Below are 23,596 nucleotides of genomic sequence, written 5' to 3' on the forward strand. Positions count from 1 at the left end.
AGGATTCCACTTCTCATTCTTCACTGAGGAGAAATAAATGAGTACAGTCCTAAAATTAGAATTTGATGGAAAAGAAGCCAGTGTTTTGGTAGTGTGTATATTTTCTGTCTGTCTAGATGTAAAATACAATAAACAGGCAGGATTAAACTCTAAAGGTTACAAACGTCCATAAGATTTCGATAAGTTCCATTAAACTGCCAATGTGAATATACTAATTTAAGGTTCTGATGCATTTGGACGGTTCTTTCTACAGGTTTGAATGATTATGCAACAAACAACTTCAAAGACTAGGGTACTCAATTTCAAATTTGTTGCGGATTTACACTGATCTACACACATACCAACTCAAAAATGGACATACATCCTCACTAAAATGTGGACACGTCTCACTGAATAAGTTGCAGACAAATGCAATATGGCTGAGGTCTGGCGGCCAAATCATGAAATATTTACTGTATCTCGTCTGACCTTTTCTCCTGAAGGTATTTGAGTTGTCCAGCTGGGCAACTGAAAATTTCGGTCCTTGAAGGTGTGAAGCAGGTGCTTCCCTTTTGATCACTATGTCCACGGTGATGTAAAACTCACTTTGTGAGCAGTGACACTGGTGTTTCAGCAGCTTTCAGTTCATGATAGACCTTGCCCGTGGTGTATCTCGGGTTGTTCTTGGACATCCTACTAAATTGCTTTTTATCTAAGGGTGCAAGTGTGGGTCAGATGTTTAAACTTGGACACAGTTGGATAAAACAGGTCAACCATCCTAAAAGACACATCGAAAGTGGTTTTAGATTGAAGGGGAGGGCGTCAGGCTTTTGGAATGGGCCCAACCTACACCTTCTTGAAAATATTTGGACATGGAAAGAAAGCTCTGTTCCAGGAACACAACTGAAGGAAAATAACTCTACAACTTTGGATAAGAAAGGTCAATGTCCAACCAGAATTTACGCCAGACGCTTGTTGATGGCAGTTAATACTGTGCAGTTTCCCTGCAGCTTGCTAAAGCAGACTTATTCATTTATAGTAATATGGAAGTATGCATATATTTGAGCCTGTTTGTATAACTGTGACCCATCAATTAAAGAAAATTCACACTATACTCAAACATGTGCACTTAATCCTTGTTTGAAATGTATTGTTGGGATCGCCTGTAGGATCTGATCTTGTTAATAGAACAGTTTAAATAAATGTTTATTACATATTTACATTTACATATCACATTCATCCGTGTGATGAGTGTACATAAATCTCATCTGGCACTGCAAGGATGGAATGGGACCATGCCAATACCATGTTAAATTTCAGGTTCTCTGATTTATTAAGCACAAAATAAAAAATCTAAACAAACATTGAAATCAGTATTGATAATGAGAGAAAGTGGAACTGATGCCTTTTAGGCCTCTGCATTGTGTTTGTCTGATGTGTTCATTGCCATCTTGCAGCCGGGTGTCACAATCAGGGTGGCTGGCAGATTAAAATGTGCTTACTCAGCCTCAGTGACACAGTTTATCATTTCAGATTACTTCTAACAACACGAGACATGGAGGGGGGAGGGACAACTCTGAGTAGCTAATACTACATGACCTCTGGAGCAAAGGTGGGAACAGGCATAAGTCTTATCCTCTTCATTTCTGTGTATCCCCACATTAATATCAAACAATATGTTATTGATGCAAACATAGCAGTTGGCCTTCTAAGGGGTGTGAAGAAAGTAATGAGAAAATGCCTTTGCTGATCTTCAGTACCAGGAAGGATATAGAACCACCAAAGAACCAGTGTCAATTCTCAATATATGTAGAATTAGCTTCAGCAATGCAATAATAAACTGGTGCAATCTGGAAAACACACACCGAACACGTGAGAATTAAACAGAGCTCATTAGTTACTAAAATATGGGTGTAAGAAAATGAAAGGTAACCTAAAACTGATGTGCACACATTTAAGGACATGGTACCTATTATGGAGGCTTGAAACTTTGTAAAACTTTCAGCATTAGCAGATTTTTAGAGTGTGAAGAGTGAACACAAATGTACGCATAAGGCAACTTGCAGGTCATTTGTAAATTGATACAAATAATCCAATAATTTATGTATATTTGTGTGTGGCAAAAACATGTTAGCCTTTGCTTGAAGGATCTGTTGCCCCCTTCTGATGGACTTAATGTACCTAAATGTTTGGTAGCCATTGTTATGCTTGGAGCAATGTGTTTTCTACACAGAATAAACTTAAAAACTATATTATTTTTTGGCTATGTATTGTTGAGTTAAGGTAAATGTTTAATTTTACTAAGGCCTGCTGTTTTACTGGATGATCAAGTGTCTGTCAATATTCAGTTTATGGACAGATTGTGTACGCTCTGCTTCATAATTCACTAATATACTGTAATGAAGCTATCCATGCCCAGACAAGTACATAATAAGATATCTAAATAAGGTGCCTAAAGTTGATACTGCTATTACCATGTCCTACAAGCGCTTATACCAGGATCGCCTCTACTATATGTGGAGGGCTGTGTGCATACCTTGTCATTAAAAGGATGCTGATTGGTCTCCTGTGAAAGGTAAACAATCCCTTGAATGTTCTCAAATAAAGCAAATTTCACACAACTACTGCTGAGTCTTTTTCAAAACACATCATGTTCACCCTGGCACCAAACTTTACATTTGACAAATGCAGTCAGGCAAGTACTGTTCTCCTGGCATTCGCTCAACTCCAACTCGCCACTGGATTGGCAAACAGAGAGGCATAATTCATCGCTCCTGAGAATCATCTCCACTGCTCTGGAGTCCAGTGGCCATGGAAACCCATCTCACTGTTCTTGAACTAATCTGAAGCCTGCATGAGGTTTGGAGGTCTGCAGAAAGTTGTCGGCCTCTGCGCACCTTTAACCTCGTCATCCTCTGACCCAGGCTCTGTGATTTTCTGTTGCCTACCACTTTGTGGCTAAATTGCTGTCATTCCCAATTGCTTCCACAATTAGACCACTAACAATTTATGGTGGAATATGTAGTAGTGAGAAAATGCAATCATTTGGAGGGTTGACCCAGTAATTTTGGCAATAAAGTGTAGTTTTCTATAGGTTAATGAACATAAACAACTTTTTCTTTGAGGTTTTAAGAAATCTCCTTCCTTCATACCACACAACACAAAAATGTAAGACATGGATAAATTCCTGTTCTTTAGATCTTCCCCATGCCTGAAATCATCTGACATCAGCATCACCAACACATTAACAACTAATCCTAAATAACCATTAGATTAATAACCTGAACAATGAAAGTAAAATAAAGTTTGAATATTCTAAATACTTACTATCATCATTTCCTCCTTAAACTAGCTGCACAATGTTTAGGCATGTAAATGGGTTCACAAATTCAACATATATCACTTATATATCAATTATATTTTTATTATACATCTGTAAGTGTGTGTGTGGGGGGGGGGGGGGGGGGGGGGGTGTTAGGGAGGTTTCTGGATGGCCTTCAAGATCTAATTAATGAAAAATCAGTCAAGCTCTTACCAGATAACAAAGTGATTTTCGTTGTGCAAAATATCAACTCTTGATGTTCATAGGACTCCTACCCTACCTTTGCAGGTCCAAATACAAGGCATGCAAAAGAAGAACCTCCAGAGAAATACAGTAAATAATATAAAACTTATTCAGAAAATGTGTAAACACATCAAGGTGGACCGAACATCTATGTAATAATATCTACATTGTACGAGCCAGAGAAAATATGATCCAGTTTTATTTTTTGGTGGGGTAACTGACAAAGAAAAATTAAGATGAAGGTAAGTAGCTATAAAAAAAAAACATGCTACCTTTTCTTTTAACAAAACAGTTTACAAATAGGAACAAACTGAACGTAGGTTACATTTTGATTTCTTATGTTTGACTGAGGTTGCCAGGAACACACACATGGACTAATCTGTAGCATCGATCTGGTTGGAGCAGCGCCAGGTTCTGTGATATCCGCCTGAAGAGTTATTAGATCCCACATTACTCAAATACTTTGTGAATTACCGTGAAATTCGCAAATATATTTCAGAAATACGTATCATTTAGCATTTAATCCACACACTGGTTAGCGCAAGAATGTGTTTTAAAAAATACAGATGGCCGTTTTTTTTTTTTTTACTTTCCTCAGTAAAGCCCTAAGATACTATTTAGAGCTATTTTAAATGCTCAGATCAGCTGGTCGGGGAAACTGACAATATATCGTGCCAAGACATATTCTGTTAGATTCGTCTTACCTCCAACACACAGCAATGACATTTCTTATGTGCTCCTTTAGTCCAGGGTCCAGCTCCTTCACCAATTTCCTATTTGGCAGAGATAATCTTTGCAAAACACACTCCGGGAACGATGAGCGGCTGGGCAGGAGGTGGGTTAAGCCAGGCGTCGCTGTTCAGCAGCTGCAGCGGAGCCCGACTGGCTTCGTGACAGCCGGTAAAACAAAAAAAATAACAGACCGTCGACCGTCCTCTCGCTCGGACAGAGAAGGCCGGCGTCGCAGCCCCGTCTTTCTCTTTTTGTGGCGTGTCTAAGCACCTCTTTCCACCCCTCCCGCTCTCTCTCAGCTCTCGGGTGCCCAACACACAGCCATCTTGTTCAGCTTCAGCACCACCAGCTGCGCGGACAGCAGTGACGTCAGAGCGCGTGGTGATGGTGTGGGGCTTGCCACATTTAAAGGTTTAATATTAACAATACATTTCTGACATTTGTATTCTGCGTCTTTAGTTCTGATACCCCTAAATAAAAGCAAGATACACCAAGTGTCAGAAGTCACGTAATTTTTCAACAGTCTCTCTGTGTTAAATTTAATCTCAGTTTAAACACTTCCAGTAAAGTGCTCAGAGATTTCTTAGAAACCATAAGTGGACAAACAAGATAACGAAGGAACACATTAAGGGACACACCAAGTAGACTTACCAAAGCACGTCTGTCCAAGACGGGTAAGGAGAGCAATAACCAGAGAAGCAGCCAAGATGCTTCTTGGTAACCTTGGAGGAGCTGCAGAGATTTATAGCTCTAAAGGGATAATCAGCCGCCAGGAAAACCATTATTCCTGTACTGAAGAGTGGCAAGATACAATATATTGCTTAAAGAAAATCGCAAGAAGTCTGGTTTAAAGTTTGGCCACAAGCCATGTATGGTACAGAACGAACATGTGGAAGAAGGGGCTGTTCACACCATCCCCACTGTGAAAAATGGTGAAGAACAAAAGGTGGTGTCACGCTGTGGGGATGAATTACTTTAGCAGGGAATGGAAAGATGGTCAGAATGGATAGATAAATGGAAGGAGTTAAATACAGGGAAAAAACCTGTGAGAGGCTCCAGAAGACTTTGAGACTGCGATGGACGTTCACCTTCAGCAGAACGGTGAAAGAATAGTTGTGTGTTGGTATGGCACAACCAATGTCCAGACTAAAATCCAAATTAACATCTGGGGCAGAACGTAAACATGATGTTCACAGATGATTTTTACCCGATCTGACCAACCTGAAGATATTTTTCAAAGAAGAACGGGAATAAATTTCCATTTTTACATGTGCATAGCTGGTGGAGACATACCCCATTGTAGGTGTAATGCAAAAGGTGGCTCTGACAAATATATTGCAAAACTGAGTTGAGCTGGTGTATCATGTAAAATCCTACCAGTGACAAATTGTGAAAAAGTTTAATTGGTATGAACACTTAACCCCATTTACAACACTATTAAATTTACATATTTTACCAGAAACTCAGTAAAACTGTGATATTTGAAGACAAAGAAAAAGTTGTTGCAGTGCTTATTTTATCTGATAGCACAAATTGGATTTTGTGTTAGTTTGAACTGAAAATTAACTAAATTTGAATAAGCTGACTTGAATAAGGATGAAGCTTATAAAATAATTGCACTCTATATGATCGTTTCAAAATGGACTAACTGCATTTGGCCGGGCTGCAGTGAACACAACTGTACTGGCTCACACATGAATTAATTAATTAAAGTTAATAATTGGTACTTTATAAATACAGCGCGACTAATAAATACTACATCACATTACAGCGCTCTAAAAGTGTCATCTTATCCGTATTGTTCTGTAAAAAGACTTTTATAAAACAGCTCACAAAAAACTGTTTAAATACTTCCTCAACTCCATACCATACAGCTAGAATTACACGTTGGGATTTTTGCATTTTCTGAGATAAACATTACACATTAAACTTTAAAGGATACACAATGTCTTATAAATGTAAAATTGTACTCATCTAAAAATACCTGTTTATTTTGACTATCCAAAAGTGGCAAGCTGAACCATGTCAAGTCACTAAACAAGGAATTAACCTGTCGTTTACACTAAAAATAATTGGGCTTGATAAATAATGTGAAAGGGTCAACGTACCCCCCTGCTGGTGGGCTTCGGTTTTGCAAGAAGCCAGTTTTTATCCCATTTCACCAAAATCCTTGTACAGTATTTTAACTTTATGGCTACTGCAGCTTCATAAGCTGTTCAGGGACGTGATTCTAACCTTTAGTTGTACATTTTAAGGCCATGTCTTTCACCAATAGGAGGAAATTAAATTTAACACATTCCTTTTTTGTTGAAAACAATGAGTTCAATATAATTTATTGAACATCTGTAAAAAAAATACAAATACACTGGAAACACATAATGTTCTGACAACCTTTGAAACATCATGTTCATCCCACAACCTGGCAATTTCAAAAATCCAACATTTTATACCCCAGCATTTGAGATTTAGCCCTGCCAATACTTTTTCCTTTCGTCAATGCATTCGAAGCACAATACAAACAATTATATACATGCTATATTTAATCTGCCATGAATCTGTGGACAACTGCTGATAAAAAGCTATAAAACACAATTAAAGTCAACCTTATTTGTCCAGCTGGGTCAGTTCAAGAGAAAACTAGACTTAGTTTGACAGAATATTTGCATGCTGCCGCACAGATTCACATTCAGAATAACATGTGTCATACAAAATACATGTATCTACAAACAATAGACGTGTTGTTCAGAAGAATTTGTACCATTTACTTTGCAGATGTGATCACACCCACATGCTCTGTTGATAGGAACTGACATGGATTATTACTATCATGTGTCCTGATGAGGCATAGCTGGATGGGCATCTAGTTGGAGTTTCCTCATAACTTCTCACTGTCAAAGAACAAAGTTAGAGACAATAATAACAGAACTAAGAATACAACTGTATGCATTTTGCAAGTGCCTTGAAAAAGTGTTCATACTCCTTGACTTATGAACATTTTGTACCATAGCCCCAAACCTACATTTTTTGGGGGGATTGTATGTTATCCTCAGCTCAGCTGGAATAATCTGTTGACGGGATAGCTATTGGTCCTGCACTCCAAAAACTGGCAATAAGAAAGCCACTGTTGAAAGTAAGCCAAAAGAAGTTTAGTTGCTGGCCACAAGCCATTTAGGGGACGCTGACATAGTGTGGAAAAAAGTGTTCCGGTCTGGTGGGACCAAAGTTAATCTTTCAGGCCTAGAAACAAAACGTTCACTCTTCATGTGTTAGAACTGTCCAGTAAAAGTTCAATCTAATCGATCATTTGTGGCAAGACTTGAAAATATCTACATACAGATGTTCTTAATTCAGTTAACTGAGCTGGAGCTATTTTCCAAACAAGAATGTGCAAAAACTTAAGACCAAGATTTGCAGATGTTGTTGCAGCAGAGGTGATCGTACAAAGCTGAACTTATGAGGGAATGAATATGTATTCACACTAAACTCAGATTTTTATTCTAAAACTATTATCAAAACGACATATCATTTCACAACAGAATGCTGCTTTGTGCTGGTCTGTTTTCACAAAACGCATTAAAGTTTGTGGTTGAAAAAGCTTAAAATTTAGCAAAGCTCAAGAAGTGGGAATACTTCTGCAAGGCACTACATTATATAAACCAATTTAACAATGTATTTCAGGCAATATTTTCTTATAGTTCCACTGATTTACATTTCTATTTTGTGATGCATTCCAGTTTCAATTTACATGTCGAAGAAATCCAGCAGTAGAAAGTTTGGACACTCAATTGTCAAAATGTAGAAATAATAATTAAAGAGCTCTTTATAACCAGCTTTGGTGTTTTTTTATACTACCTTGCTAACATAGGACAATAACCTGCTCATTTAAACATTTTAGCAAACAGTTTTTGCTCTTTTGATGCAATGACTAGAGTTGTTTAAACAAATAATTCTATCTAAAAGCAAAGACAAAGATATACACGATTACAAAGAATGTACTGAAGCAAAGCATTTCCTTTTTTGGACACTTCTACTGTGCCAAACTGACTCTAATGTAATATTTACCTGTCAAGATGAGAAAAGACCTCGTGAAGTTGGCTGAGCAGGGCATGATGTTTCTGAGGATTTCCCTCCAGGACTCCACTGAGTCGACTCAGGTATGAGTCAAGATTACCAAGAGATGCCATCTCCCCTGTACCTGTTAAGGTATTAAAACATACAAAATCAACACGCATGATGTTTACAGATTTTATTTGATCCTCTAATCATAAATATTAGGGTTTGATTACACTGAAAATATCTTTTTTCTTAAATAACACCTGACACGAGCAATTATTTGTCAGCTTAAATGAATACTAGCGTCTACCCTCTCCTTCCCTGTGTAACCAACATGCAGCTTCTGACCTGGCAGAGGGACTGATGAGAGACTGCTGACCAGCGTGTGTTTAATGGCCAGCAAGTGCTGATGAAGAGCCTGTGTACGCTTCTCGTCCTGCCCCAGTTCAGCCTCCAGACGTTCTTTAGCGTTGTTCATGTCGTTGATGTGGCGCTGAAGCACGGCATTCTGCTCTTCAAACTCAATGTTTGCCTTCCGAAGCCGTCGCAACTCAGCTTCTCGAGCTGAAAACACAAACGGAGGCAAAGTTTCGGCAGGAGAAAACATAATCTTTCTATACGAGTTCACAGCCACAAAATGCTTTGGTACCTCTAAATACTATCTTTGTAGGGCAGCTACCTAGTTTTAGTTTCGGTTACCTTTATTTTGATCCAGGAACTCTTCAGTGAAAATTGGAATGTCAAATCTGCTTGGGAGCTCAGAAGCCTAAAACAGAAATAAAAACACCAACTGATAACTTAGCCTCCAAGATGTATGGAATAAATATCAAAATAAACCTCATAAGGGTCGCCTACCTTTGTTAAAGACAATCCTGAACTAGAACTGACAACAACTGACAGACTGTCTTCTGAAAGAAAGAAATTAGCATTATACAAACCTATTTCATGGCAGATAACTGCTTTACATACATGAGGTCAGCTGTTACCTTTTTTAATCTTCTTGTCGTGTATCTTGGCACTGGTGATGTGGTAGGCCTCAGTCTGCTGATATTCCTTCAGCTCCTGGGCATACTGCATCTTCTCTCGCTCCGCCTCATCAAGATAGCGCTGTCAGTGTTCACAAAACATTGAGTTATTGTACCAAAAAACTAAGTTTCTCTTGGTAAGGATAACAGTTTAGCATATAATGTGCATTAAAAAGAGAAAAACAAAAAACAAACACAAACAATAACCTGTTTGTCATTTGGGGCTAATCGTGTCCACTCTGCTCCGAGTCTCTTTGTGATCTCTGGAAAAGGTAAGTCGGGGTACTGGGCTCTCATAACTTCTCGTCGCTCATTTAGGAAGCGGACGTATCCTGTTACTGGCGCCTTAGGACCATTAGGTAGAACCTTCTTTCTTTTCTTTCCCTTTGGCCAACCTCGCTTCTTTGGCTGCAGAGAAAAATGAAAAACAGTCTGCTTTAAATTTTGAATCTATACAACAACAAAAAAGTTATACTAATTTTCATCTACATTATTTATTGTTTAAACTGCAAATTAGAATCTTGATGGACAGCATCAGTTGGCTTCATCTGGCCAGTCACGTTTTTTTTGTGTAACTTTTTGTTAAACAAACAATCATGAAAAGAAAAACAACACAAAATCACCACAAGTATAACATATAAATCTAATTTGCATGAAAAAGAAATATACACATGTCTAAGTTTTTTTCTCTAAAAGAAAATGGAGTATTTGCTGTTAAACAACAAGAAATAACAATGTTTTACATATTAAATAAAAGATAAACAAAAATGTGTTTTCTAGCTAAGGAACAAATGTTAGGACAGCGTACCACTAATAGCTGGTGTTACCCGATAGCATCTCAATGAGATCAAGATCTGGCCTTTAACTAGGCCCAGGACGTTTCATGTCTTTGTTCTCAACCATGTTTTGGGCCAATTTCATGTTACAGGATCCAGTTCTGCTTCAGCTTGGTTTTTGTTTTACTGATGTTCTCACATTTTCCTCAGGAACCCTCCGATACATTTATGATGGATTCTATGGTGGTGAGCTGGTCCCATGATGAATGAGCTAGCATGGAATAATGGAACAAAATGTTTTCATTTTTATTACCCAAACATGCAGTGAAGCCAGTTTCAGGATTACAACTATCCTGCAGGTTTACCCCCAAAGCTAAACGTCCTCTGATTAAGAATATTCTAAGCCTGTATCACAGAGCTTGTAGGTTGTTTTTTTTTCCAACAATTTAAGGACCCAAATACCCAGCATTAAGAATCTGGGCATATTTAAGACTTTTAAGGATTTCAAATAAGATGATTAAATGTAAGGCTTTTTAAGACCTTGCAAAAATCCTGCTTGCCAGGGTACTAGTCATCTCCTGGATGACTGAGATTCTACACCAGCCTGCTTACCAGACTGATAAACTGTTACAATCTTCTTTTTGAATGTTTTCAGAGTTGTTGATCTAATCAAGGTGTTCACCCTTATTTGGACAAGCCGGAGTAATACAAATGTCTGAGGTTTTAACTGGGCAAACCTCATGCAAAATGCCGAGTAATGAATTTCTAATAATGTGCACCTGTAATGATATGCCTAAATAATTCTTTAGGCATTTTAAGGGTAAATAATTTCTGTGGGTTTCCTAATTTATTCTTCATCAGAAACTGCATTGTTAAATTACATTATACAGAAATTTTCAAAACTTGTTTTTTTCAGTTTTTTTTTTAATCTGAATTTCTCAGTATTGGTAAAATTATATGTAAATATTAAAATCTTTAAATATGTTAGGAAAATCGAAGAGGACAAAGAACTGCATGTCTCTACTGCTTCAACAGCCATAAAATAGCACTCGTAATGAGGAATTTCTTAGCTTCTGCATTATGTTTGTTTTTTTTTGGTTTTTTTTTTGCATGCGTTTATGGTCATATATGCGGATGTGTGTGTTTTTATCGCTTTTCCTCTGCAGCAGCTCCCACCTCCTCTTGTTGGTCCACGGTGTGTGACGCTTTGGGCTGCTGAGATCCATCACTCTGCTCTTGTTTAATTCCTCCCATCATCACTTGCTCTCAAAGACTTAAACCAAGTCAGGGTGATTCTGTGAAAATAAGTATGAGGATAAACAAAAATGGAGGGACGTGTAAATTTAGCAATAATTGCCAATGAGGAGCAGCGCTTTTAAAGCTAACCAGCCTGCTAACAGTTCGTTATGGCTAACGTTAACTGGTCGGAGCCACACACGCACGCTCAAAAATGAGCAAAATTCACATAAAAGGGAAAGTTAAAAGGTTCGATTTTTCACCTGAGAAAAACAATAGTCATGTCTGAAGTAAAGACCGATATCGGCAAAAAGTGAGACTTTTCTTTATATGAAATTTCTAAATACTTTTAGAATAAGCGTTTATTTCTCACCAGATAATATGTGTCCGTCGGCCAAACAGGAAGAGAAGTGTTTCTGCTTTCTGATTGGCTGATATGGAGACTCGTGATTGGTTAGTTGAGAAAACCCAACCTCTGTGTGAATCAGAACCAGTATGCACTGGCTCACAGAGGACGATAAAGTACGTTTAAAGTTTTGACTGTTGTGCAGGTATCTAACGCAACGTCTTACGCATAACAAGGAAATGGCGAAAACCAAACTTCAGGGAAGTTTTATTTACTTTAGATACTGTAGAACTTGTGTGAACAAAATCACCCAACCAATTTCTCAAATGTATTTTCTTTTTACTTGTCCAACGAAATTTGCTGCTTTTTACAAGATTAAGTCGGCCATTTTGACGTAAAAAAAAAACCCGCCGTAGGGTATAAATTGATTCGTCCTCTACCGCTTATCTGAGATCTGGTCGCAGGGGCAACAGGTCCAGGAAGGAACCCCAGGCATCCCTCTCCCCAGCGACTTCCTCCAGCTCTTTCTAGGGTATCCCAGGCCAGATGGGTTAGACATGTTTAACTGTTCCAGAGCTAAATAGAGAAGAACAGTCTACCGATATCTTTTCTTATTCATTATCCAAATGATTCACAGCAAGCACCAACTTGCTACGTGTTTTACTGCCTTTCAAACAACACTGTTCAGAAGAAATTCAAGTTTACCAGCAAATCCACCTTTAATTAAATGGCAATTCAAATGCATTTTCTTTCCACGGTAACCAGTCTTTGACGTCAAGCACATACTTTAAAACATCACATATGCAAGCGGCTTTCAATATAACTTTTAGGATTTACTCTACTATACCCATTTCAGCCAAAGGCCGTTTATTTTGACCAAAAGGTAATCAAGCCTGACACCCAACAACAAGAGTTAAATGTTTTGGGCAAACAATATAGAGGCTTTCTACAATGTTTAGGTCAATTCTGTTCTTCGCTCAAGTTTGCCTCTTTATAAGATTAAATTTAATCTAGATGCATTAGGATTTAAGACTACTTAGTCCAAACAAACAGTACCTCCGCCTTGTATAGTAATATGCTTTCAGTTACTTCCTGCTATTAAACTGAGCATTTCCAACATGCACCAGTTATAAATACATTCCTTGGATTAGTTGCATGGACATCTAATAAGCCACACATTTTCCTGCAGAAGAAAGAAAACACAAGTTCCAGGTTTTTATTTACCTTTATTTATCGTTTACAATTTTTGTGGTCATTTCTTTATTATGGTCGTTCCTTTTGGCAAACATTGGTGCTCACTGTTCTGTACAGTTCGGTCCCACGAGATAATCAAATTTGGTGGGTAGAGAGGAATGAGACAATAGCCTAGTTGGTGGGGGTCCAGGCCATTACAATTTGTCCAGGTAGTTGTCCAAAGCTGGGACACCTTCTTTGAGACCCTTGCGTTTGCGTGTCTCAAGGACAACAATACCAGGCTTGCTTGTGGGCTCCATGGGGTTTCCTGGGAGGATCTGCCAGTGGTCAAACACACACTGTGGGAAGGCCTGGCCGCCGGTGTTGGAACGAAGGTCAGCTGTGAATCCTGGAAACAGAATCAGAAAACCCATTCAAGCACATAACCTCCGCTTATGAGAGAAAAAAACCAAACAAGATGCCACATAAGTGCTTTTAAAATTGTCAGGGAATATATAGCGAGTAAGCTACAAGACAATTTGCAGCACTGTACTTGTTGATTCACATTTCTCTATTCAGATAAAAGTAATTAAGCCTAATTACTTTAAAACCTTAGAAATTGATATCTGCCTTTTCATTATATTTTTGTTGAATTGTAAGTGGCCTAAAATGTCACAAGTGAACTTTTTAAGTTAAAACAATTACTCAAAACTTACCAAATGACTCCATGACAGGCAGGTAGGCCTTGATGACATACATAGGTGTTCCCATTACCCTGGACTCCTCAAACACATGACCACGTCTCCGGGTCAGCACACCATAGATCCCACCCATTGCAGTTTCAGGGCACTTTTAAGTGAACAAACACATAAACTTGAATATTAGGTTCTGACCAACAATAGCATTAAGCAAGAAAACATGAACACAAAATTTAAAAAAAGGTCATTTCTAAAATTTAGGCTGTGATGTGTAGACCAAAAAAAGGCTCTCACCTGGATCTCCACCAGGTAGACTGGTTCCATGAGTCTTGGATCTGCTGTAAGCTCACAAGCATACAGGGCTCTGCGGGCTGTTGGAATGATCTGACCACCACCACGGTGGATGGCATCTGTGTGCAGGGTCACATCGTGGATGTCAAAGCGACAGGCGCGCATGTTCTCTTCACAGAGAACACCCTAAGAAAAGAAGATTTGTAAATGCAGGATTGATCTGCTGGTACCAATGTGCAATCCGACTGTAAAGTATCTTTTGGCCCTCACCTCCTTGGCTGCCCACTGGAAACCAGCCACAACACTGTCCTTGATCTCATTAAGGTACTGCACTCCTTTAGTGACATCCACCAGCAGGTTGGGCCCGTTACCGTCAGGTCCGAAGCACCAGATCTTCCTGGCCTCACCGACATCCCACTCGTACTTGTCGGCAAGGTAACGGGCACGGGCCTTCAGCTCCTGGCGAGCGGCAACATCACCCTTCTCGATGTCCTCTGCCAGGCCCTCTTCGAAGGGACGGGCCTTCATGAACAAACGGTTGTGCTTGTTTGGCGACTTGGACAAACACATCAAGCTGGATTCTTCGCTGACGGTTTCTCTGTAGGACACCACTGGATCAGATTTCTGAAAAGACAAATAATTTTAGCACTTCAATATCAAATGAGATAAGATATAATTTCAACTTCAATTCTTACTTCAAATTATTACCTTGATTGGAATGCAAGCATGATCCTCCTCCAAATCCTTCAGACAGATCTCCAGATGCAGCTCTCCAGCACCAGCAACAATGTGCTCTCCAGACTCCTCAATGATGCACTGCACCATAGGATCGGACTTTGACAGACGCTTTAGACCCTCCACCAGTTTGGGCAGATCTGCAGGGTTCTTGGCCTCCACAGCGACTCTCACAACGGGGCTCACACTGAACTTCATCACTCTCATGTTGTGCGCCTGCTCAAATGTGGTGATTGTTCCGGTCTTAACGAGGTACTGGTCCACTCCCACCAGGCCCACAATGTTACCACAAGGCACATCTTCAATGGGCTCGACATAGCGACCCATCATCAAAATGGTCCTAAAAGAAATATGATAAAAGCATAACTCATACATGGCAACTCACATGTACCTGTGAATGATAACCAAGACAGAATGTGATGCTAACCTCTGAATAGGCTTCAGGTAAAGATCCTCCTTCTTTCCTGGAACAAAGTTTGGTCCCATGATGCGCACTTTGAGTCCAGTGGACACACTCCCAGAGAAGACACGACCAAATGCATAGAAGCGACCCTTATCACTGGTGGGGACCATCTTTGAGATGTACATCATAAGTGGGGCCTTGGAGTCACAATTCTTGATTCCTTGGTGTCAAATTCATGAGTGAATTAGAGCACACCAAAATTATCCCAAATAAATTAAACCACATTGAAGATGCTGTAACAAAGTCTCAGAATAGGCAGCAGTTGTCAATATGGAAGCACCCAGATAGTGAATATGAACAAAAGAATAATTATGTTGCATACCCATAGCAGCTTCATCATCTCCAGGTCCTTCATAGAGCAGCTCACAACGGTACTTCTGGGCAGTGACGGGGGATGGGAGGTGAATGGTAATCATCTGCAGAAGGGCTTCTCCAGCAGGCAGCCAACGGCGCATCACAGCCTTTAGGAGAGGCTTGCCCTCCTTGTCCTTGTCTTCAGTGTCCAACTTGATATCCATCTTCTGGATCAGCTTTGCTGCTTCTTCCTTTCTGAAGTTCATGATGGCATCAAACACCTAGCAGAAGGTTTAATTCATGTTAAATAAGCCCACATAATGTCACAAACTACCCGAGCATGCTGCACCTGCTCAGGGCGAAGAACATCATCACTGTTGCTCAGGTCAAAGTGAAGAATAAGTAAATCATCACTTGCAGGTATATAAAGATATAATCTAGTTACACAATCTTAAAACTCATCTTCAACATGTTCTATTCATGTTTACAAAAAACTCAGTATGGTTACCTTGAAGATGGGGTCGAGGACAAGAGCACAGAAGGTGCGAGGGAACTTTTTGCCATCAGCACCAATAGCATTCTTGACAAACTTGCCATTTTCCGTGTCGTAGTACCTAGAATAGATGATGCGTTTGTCAGCAAAAGCCTGTCACGTGTTTTTAACAGGAAACTGGATCACGTTTTAAACTGACCTGTCACCCCACAGCTTTTTCATCATGTCCTCCACCTTCTTGCAGCGCTCCTGTGCAGTCATCTGAGTGTTGCCTTTGGCAGCAAACTTGGCTGCGTACATCTCAGCAAACTGCTTCAGGGTGAAAGCCCAACCATGGAGGCCGGAGCCAAAGCCAACAGTACCGATGACTGGATCAACCTAGCAGATCAGAGGACACAAGAGTTTTCTGTTCAAATCTGAGCTACATTAACAGTTGACTAGCTGTTAAAGTACATACATTTTGATTTTTGTTTAGGCTGATAGAAGCATCCAATACTAGTATAAAAGCAAAAATTATTAACACCTCCTTACCATGATGTTTCCCATTGGTCCATTTTCATCCTCTCCATAAGTGGAAATGATTACATTGACTGACTCAACAATACGCTGGAAAGTCTGGTAAAGGTCCTCAGGCTCCAGCTGCAACTCCAGCAAGGCACGGTCCATCTTGTTCATCATCAGGACTGGCTTAATTCGCTCACAGATGGCCTGGCGGAGCACAGTCTCAGTCTGCACACACACACCTGGAATACAAAGGTTGACAGTCATTCATTCCTGTTAAGTTTTTACATACTCAACACAAAAGGTACACACAGACTTCTGCATTTGCAGAAATTTGATAATTTACTGTAATCAAAAGGGTTTCATTAGTGAAGAAAATGGCTGCAGAGCTCCAGTTTGAACTACATAAAATTATTTTAAACTCCAACATGTTTTTGTAGGATATCCAATTGTTTAAACAGCCCTAACACAATGTGCTGTCATTCTCTGAAACTTCCGTAATGAAAATGCTTTTAATATCTAACATTTAAATTGGAATGAAGTGCTTTCTGGGAAGTTAAGAGTATGTCCTTACCAGACACGCAGTCGACGACAACAAGTGCTCCATCGGTAACACGGAGAGCAGCTGTCACTTCAGAGGAGAAGTCAACGTGCCCCGGCGAATCAATCAGGTTGATCAAGAAACCAGGACCGTCCCTGCTCTGCTTGATGAAGGCCAGATCTTGTTCACTCAGCTCATAGTACATGGAGATGGCTCTGCAGATCACAATAATATGGGTAGAGTGGCAGTGAGCAAACAATTACCTGCACCATGTGAACAAGAACATTAAAGTAAAAAAGAGAAAGGAATAAATAAATGCCCATAATACCTTAAATATTTTAGCTTGAAAAGAGTATTTGGTATTAGGATACCCTACAGATGTTTACCCAAATAATCCATTAACTGGGCATATAAAAACACCTAAATATAAGGGTAAACCATTTATCAAGTGAAATCTTTATATACTTAAATGAAAAGCACATTTACCTACAGACCATTGTTTATTATGCATCTACAAATCTGGATATGCAAAAAACATCCAGATCTATAAAACAAAGAAAACTCCATAATTTTCCAGACTGAAGAAACCTTAAACCCATGAAATCTAAATTAAGCAGGACAGTTCTCATCCTACCTGTCAAAGCAAAAGAGTACAGTCCCAAGTTAAAATAAAAAACGTGACTTCTTTGGCTGTATTGTTAACATACTGAAGACCATGTGAATGAACAGGGACACTTACGTAGACTTGATGGTAATGCAACGTTCCTGCTCATCTTTGCGAGTGTCTGTGAAACGTGTCTCTCCAGCACGAGCTGAGGCAATGATGCCAGCTTTGGACACCAGTGAATCCGTCAGGGTGGACTTTCCATGGTCAACGTGCGCGATCACGGACATGTTACGAATGTTGGCCTTTTTGTCCATGATGGTACGGATCTGGTCTACGGTAAAGTTCACCTGTGGAAATAAGTGAATTTAGAAAATTTAAAAACTTTGTTTTAATAATTGTTCTGCACTAGGGCCAAATTAAAAATACTGTAATGTTTCATAGTTATTCCTACTGTCCCTTACTAACAATCAAAAGATCCACAGAACTAAATATAATGGGAGACCTGGTAGAAGGTACTGCCTAACCTACTTGCAGGTCTTCGTTTTGATCACATGGAATGGGAACTTTAACTTTTTAAAAGGATAATAAAACTCGTGTCTCTGCACATCGAGTATGGGATTCCATTTACTGCTGACTAAATGTGAACCGATTGTGCTGCAGTTCCACCCTGGGCGTTGGGTTTCCGCCATAATCAAAGATGACGTTATTGTTGTCTACGTCTCGAGTAAAACCTGTTCAATGGCTTCCAAGGATTTCTGCACTTTTGTAGAACTTTACATCCCTGCTCATATTGACAATTTAATACACATTTGCTAAAATGCGTCCTTCCAACCCGTGACAGCCGGCATAATTCTAGGCCACGTGTACGGACTTTAAGACTAGGCTAAACGCTAACAGTAGCAGCACCAAAATACCGGCAAGTTCATTTTATATTACAAATAATTCATTTGGTACGTTTGAGATATTCCATCCAATCTTAAGTTAAACAAAAATGAACAAAACTAGACCCATGTCATTATTCGTGCGGTACTATAGAAACTACAAAATCCTTTTTTGAAAAGGCTAGCATTAGCTCAAAAAAGCCGACACTAAAGTTCACACGTCAGTGCCACAAATTTGAAGCAATTTTAAGTGTTATGATTACACAACGGAATCCACAAGTCTAACAAATACGTCGGCATCAGTATAATATTTTGACAGCAGTTTAGTCTCTTTATGCCGGAGCAACAAGCCTTTACATGCTAGCGAGAGGTTACAAAATCGGTGCCATTTTGATCAGATCGTGTGAAACAAAATACGTGCTAAATATCCTTAAAATGTTGGTACATTAGGAAGAAATATTATCGCGGAGAATATGTAACGTGACCGACAATTCACCGTTAGCTCGTAGAACAGTCAGAAACTCACCATTTTGACGGATGGTTTTGGATTCTCTTGGTGGAGAAAAGAGACAAGGACTTTTACACTGCCCACCTCACGAGGGCATAGGCAGGGAAGAGGCCGCTGACGTCAGAAAACCGGTATTTATACTGCGTGCGTCAGTCCTGTGCGTACAAACGTCCCGATGTTACCTAATGTTACGCTGTGGTTGCTATGCGACATTTTCTTGATAGGCAACGTTAATAAAAAGAAAGAAAGAAATAAAGCTCGACAGTAGCTGCTATTCATATACTGCATCACTGTGAAAACTGTAATATATGAATTTATGTGAATTTAAAATGTACTCTAGTAGTTTCACCAAGAATTTTTTTTAATGAACTAAAAAAAAAAAAAAAAAAAAAAAAATATATATATATATATATATATATATGTATATATATATATATATATATATGTATATGTTTGACACTTTAGACTCATAATGTAAAGACATAACTAAATAAATGAAAATGTTTTAAAATAATGTCTTTGTGTTTGCATCAAACTAAGGTTTTTTTGAGGAAAAGAACGAAGTTCTTGAAGAAAGAAATTAAAATCACTATAATTGACTTGACTTGACATTAAAATGGAAACCAAACCAGAACTAAAGCACTAGAGCATGGACTACCGCTATAAAAAATGCATTGTGTAACCAGCCAGTCTCTTTAATATTAGTCTTTGTACCTTTCTCCGTTTGAAAAAATAAACACAGTGTGTACGTATTAGAGACTGTGTCATAGATTGCAGCAGTTTAGAGGGCTAAATAGCTCAACTTTCGAGAACTGAAGACAACTGCTGTAAAATGTCTTGACTAGAATTACTATCATTAATACATTAAAATTTTCCATAATTTGTATTTCCAACAAATTGTTGGTCTGGTAAACAGTGCCTTGCAAAAGTATTCACACTCCTTTTTTGTTTTACAGTTTTTCACAAACTTAAAGGTATTTTATTTAGATTTTATAAGCAGAACCAACAAAACACAAAAGGCCTCCCCATAGCATGATGTAAACTTGAAAGCGTATGTTCAGGGTAATGTGATGTGTTAACATAGTACATATGTAGGTCCAAATGTCATCTGACCAGAATTATACCAGAGGCGCTGCTCATTACTGTTTCTTTATTAGGAATGTAATAGCTTCTGATCTGTAATGTTTTTGTTCATAAACATCTTCTGTTTGAAACTCCCTGGGTACATTTTTACACACCTCCATCCATTGCTGATTGACTGTGTCAACAATGTCACTTATACAACCTGTTATACAACCTTAAAACATAGGGATGGGATGTATTACACGTTTATCAGTATTGTACGACACTATGTAGCTCACTGTGTAGATAAGATTTTGTTTTCTTGTTGTTTTAGCAAAGAAGTAAGCTAGTGAGAAATGTTAGAGACCATCTAATTTGTGAAGATTAGTTTGTAACATGTATAAATTTGGGGAGTGGATACAACCAACCCCCTACCTTCAGATCCTCTGCCTGCACTAAAGACCTCCGAGGAAGAGGTAAACAGGCTCTTTCAACGCATGAAAACAAAGAAAGCTGGAGGACCTAATAACGTCTCCCCATCATGCCTGAAAGCCTGTGCAAATCAGCTCGCTCCGATCTTCACAAGGATCTTCAACAAGTCACTGGAGAAATGTGAGATCCCCTCCTGCCTCAAACGATCCACCATCATCCCGGTGCCCAAGAAACCCACCATCATAGGATTAAATGACTACAGGCCTGTAGCCCTGACGTCTGTGGTCATGAAATCCTTTGAGCGGCTGGTGTTGAAGCACCTGAAATATATCACAGGTCCCCTGCTGGACCCCCTGCAGTTTGCTTACTGAGCAAACAGGTCGGCAGATGATGCTGTTAACGTAGGTCTACACTTCCTCCTGCAACACCTCGACCGTCCAGGGACGTACGCCAGGATCCTGTTTGTAGACTTCAGCTCGGCCTTCAACACCATCATACCAGACATCCTCCATCAGAAGCTCACCCAGCTCAACGTCCCAGCCTCCACCTGTCAGTGGATCAACAGCTTCCTGACGGACCGACAGCAGCAGGTGAGACTGGGTAGCATCTTCTCCCGATCCAGATCAATAAGTACTGGTGCCCCCCAGGGGTGTGTTCTATCCCCACTCCTCTTTTCTCTATACACAAATGACTGCACCTCATCGGACTCGTCCGTGAAACTCCTTACGTTTGCAGACTGTCATTGTTCTGATCCAGGACGGTGATGAGTCGGCATACAGACAGCAGGTGGATCGGCTGGTACACTGGTGTAGTCAAAACTACCTTGAACTCAACCCACTCAAGACTGTGGAAATGGTGGTGGACTTTCGGAGAACACCACCCCATACACCACCCTCACCATCCTCAACAACACTGTATCGGCCGTGGACCACTTCAGGTTCTTAGGAACCACCATCTCTGAGGACCTGAGATGGTCTTCACACATAGACACTGTTCAAAAGAAGGCCCAGCAGAGACTGTACTTCCTGAGGCAACTCAAGAAGTTCAACCTTCCACAGGAGCTGCTGGTCATCTTCTACACTGGACAGGACAGGTCCAGACTGCAACGAGTAATCAGGACTGCAGAGAGAATAATCAGGGCTGACCTTCCCTCCCTCCAGGACTTATCAGAATCAGAATCAGAAAAGCTTTATTGCCAAGTACGTTTTTGGACATATAAGGAATTTGTTTTGGCGTAGTCGGTGCAATACAATACAAATTAAACAGTAAAAACATATCTACAATATAATATAAATATATGTGCACAGTTTTAAGTGAGTGAGAGTAAATATAGAGCAGTATAAGATGCAAGAGCAATACAACAGTGCAGGTGATCATTGTGCAAGTATGGCAGTGCAAGTAAAGCAGGAGTCCAAGCTGAACATTAATGTAATGCATAGAGTTACAGGTTACAGGTGTCCTGTCAGCAAACACAGGGGGGGTGTGGGGGAAAGGGAGAGTGTCAGGGTGGTTTCCGGGCTTTGTTAACCAGGCTGGTGGCAGATGGGAAAAAAACTGATCTTGTGGCGTGAGGTTTTGGTCCGGATGGACCGCAGCCTCCTGCCAGAGGGGAGAGTCTCAAAGAGTCTGTGACCAGGGTGGGAGGGATCAGCCAGAATCTTCCCTGCCCGCTTCAGGGTCCTGGAGGTGTACAGTTCCTGGAGCGACAGTGGACTGCAGCCAATCACCTTCTCAGCAGACCGAATGATACGCTGCAGCCTGCCCTTATCCTTGGCTGTAGCAGCGGCGTACCAGATGGTGATGGAGGAGGTGAGGATGGACTCAATGATGGCTGTGTAGAAGTGCACCATCATAGTCTTTGGCAGGTTGAATTTCTTCAGCTGCCGCAGGAAGAACATCCTCTGCTGGGCTTTCTTGATGAGGGAGCTGATGTTTGGCTCCCACTTGAGATCCTGGGAGATGATGGTTCCCAGGAAGCGGAAAGATTCCACAGTGTCAATTGTGGAGTCACAGAGGGTGATGGGGGCAGGTGGGGCTGGGTTCTGCCTGAAGTCCACAACCATCTCCACTGTCTTTAGAACGTTGTGCTCAAGGTTGTTCTGGCTGCACCAGTCCAACAGATGGTCCACCTCCCATCTGTACGCGGACTCGTCACCATCAGAGATGAGTCCGATCAGGGTGGTGTCGTCCGCAAACTTCAGAAGCTTGACAGACTGGTGACTGGAGGTGCAGCTGTTGGTGTACAGGGAGAAGAGCAGAGGAGAGAGAACACAGCCTTGGGGGGAACCGGTGCTGATGGTCAGGGAGTCAGAGACGTGCTTCCCCAGCCTCACGCGCTGCTTCCTGTCAGACAGGAAGTCAGTGATCCACCTGCAGGTGGAGTCGGGCACACTCAGCTGGGAGAGCTTCTCCTGTAGCAGAACTGGGACGATGGTGTTGAAGGCAGAGCTGAAATCCACAAACAGGATCCTGGCATAGGTTCCTGTGGAGTCCAGGTGCCGGAGGATGAAGTGAAGGGCTAGGTTGACTGCATCATCTACAGACCTGTTGGCTCTGTAGGCAAACTGCAGGGGGTCCAGGAGGGGGTCGGTGATGTCTTTTAGGTGTGAGAGCACAGGGCGCTCAAAGGACTTCATCACCACAGAGGTCAGGGCGACGGGTCTGAAGTCATTAAGCCCTGTGGTCCTTGGCTTCTTGGGAACAGGGACGATGGTGGAGGACTTGAAGCAGGCTGGCACATGACATGTCTCCAGTGAGGTGTTAAAAATGTCTGTGAAGACTGGAGACAGCTGATCAGCACAGTGCTTCAGGCTGGCTGGTGAGACAGAATCCGGACCAGCAGCTTTCCGGGGGTTCTGTCTCCTGAAGAATTTGTTGACGTCCCTCTCCTGGATGGAAAGAGCCGTCCTCGGCGTGGGTAGGGGGCTGGTGGGGGGGAACTTCAGGGTGGGGGTTGGAGGTGCCAAGGCCCCTCTTGAGGTTGGGGAAGTGGGGGTGGTGGATTGTGGCTGCAGCTGTTGGGGGGCGTCGTGGGGGATGGTTGCAGGACTGTCCCTTTGTCTTTCAAAGTGGCAGTAGAACTCGTTCAGGTCGTTGGCGAGGCGTCGGTCGTTGATGGAGTGGGGGGCTTTCGGCTTGTAGTTGGTGATTTGCTTGAGCCCTTTTCAGACAGACGCAGAGTCGTTGGCTGAGAACTGGTTTTGGA

At 40.8% G+C, this 23,596-nt stretch overlaps 3 protein-coding genes across 6 annotated transcripts in view; all 3 read right to left on the minus strand.

Annotated features, from left to right (window-relative positions):
• unc13a (unc-13 homolog A (C. elegans)) overlaps window positions 1-4,602 on the minus strand; it is a 76,652-nt gene extending 72,050 nt beyond the window's left edge. The window contains exon 1 of the mRNA XM_047375112.1: window positions 4,249-4,602. Coding sequence (XP_047231068.1) covers window positions 4,249-4,270 — 22 coding nt within the window. The 5' untranslated portion in view covers window positions 4,271-4,602. The remainder of the gene's footprint in view (window positions 1-4,248) is intronic.
• Window positions 4,603-5,661: 1,059 nt separating this feature from the next.
• On the minus strand, window positions 5,662-11,884 carry hmg20b (high mobility group 20B). Of its 4 annotated transcripts, none has more exons than XM_047375096.1 (9): window positions 11,740-11,881; window positions 11,307-11,425; window positions 9,562-9,762; window positions 9,316-9,436; window positions 9,185-9,237; window positions 9,029-9,095; window positions 8,678-8,893; window positions 8,339-8,471; window positions 5,662-7,164 (listed from the first exon to the last, which is right to left on the minus strand). In XM_047375096.1, the coding sequence occupies exons 2-9, from the start codon at window positions 11,385-11,387 to the stop codon at window positions 7,152-7,154; spliced, it is 885 nt and encodes a 294-aa protein (XP_047231052.1). In that variant the 5' UTR covers window positions 11,388-11,425; window positions 11,740-11,881; the 3' UTR covers window positions 5,662-7,151. The 4 variants fall into 4 exon arrangements, with proteins under 4 accessions (XP_047231052.1, XP_047231051.1, XP_047231050.1 ...); XM_047375095.1 differs by lacking the exon at window positions 5,662-7,164 and adding an exon at window positions 7,277-7,397 and having other exon boundaries at window positions 9,185-9,234; window positions 11,740-11,884; XM_047375094.1 differs by lacking the exon at window positions 5,662-7,164 and adding an exon at window positions 7,280-7,397 and having other exon boundaries at window positions 11,630-11,746.
• Window positions 11,885-12,918: 1,034 nt separating this feature from the next.
• Window positions 12,919-19,069, minus strand: LOC124873994 (elongation factor 2-like). Its single transcript, XM_047375114.1, has 13 exons — window positions 18,916-19,069; window positions 17,641-17,855; window positions 16,935-17,116; window positions 16,391-16,602; window positions 16,059-16,237; window positions 15,875-15,980; window positions 15,395-15,647; window positions 15,037-15,232; window positions 14,583-14,949; window positions 14,145-14,498; window positions 13,878-14,060; window positions 13,602-13,734; window positions 12,919-13,294 (listed from the first exon to the last, which is right to left on the minus strand). Exons 1-13 carry the CDS (start codon window positions 18,916-18,918, stop codon window positions 13,101-13,103), a joined length of 2,577 nt encoding a protein of 858 aa, XP_047231070.1. The 5' UTR covers window positions 18,919-19,069; the 3' UTR covers window positions 12,919-13,100.
• Window positions 19,070-23,596: the final 4,527 nt, after the last annotated feature.

This window comes from Girardinichthys multiradiatus, chromosome 9 (genome assembly GCF_021462225.1).
Source record: "Girardinichthys multiradiatus isolate DD_20200921_A chromosome 9, DD_fGirMul_XY1, whole genome shotgun sequence".
NCBI classification, from domain to species: domain Eukaryota; kingdom Metazoa; phylum Chordata; class Actinopteri; order Cyprinodontiformes; family Goodeidae; genus Girardinichthys; species Girardinichthys multiradiatus.

Bases quoted from the DNA above. Each gene is read 5' to 3' on its own strand.
- hmg20b (XM_047375094.1), bottom strand. From the start codon at position 11,387: ATGATGGGAGGAATTAAACAAGAGCAGAGTGATGGATCTCAGCAGCCC. The intron at 9,437-9,561 runs GTTATTGTTTGT...GAACACTGACAG, and splicing joins TAGCCCCAAATGACAAACAG to CGCTATCTTGATGAGGCGGA. The intron at 9,238-9,315 runs GTAACAGCTGAC...TCTTTCTTTCAG, and splicing joins CGACAAGAAGATTAAAAAAG to AAGACAGTCTGTCAGTTGTT.
- LOC124873994 (XM_047375114.1), bottom strand. The intron at 15,648-15,874 runs GTAACCATACTG...ACCTTCTGCTAG, and splicing joins TCCTCGACCCCATCTTCAAG to GTGTTTGATGCCATCATGAA. The intron at 13,735-13,877 runs GTGAGAGCCTTT...TTCACTTAAAAG, and splicing joins TCTACCTGGTGGAGATCCAG to TGCCCTGAAACTGCAATGGG.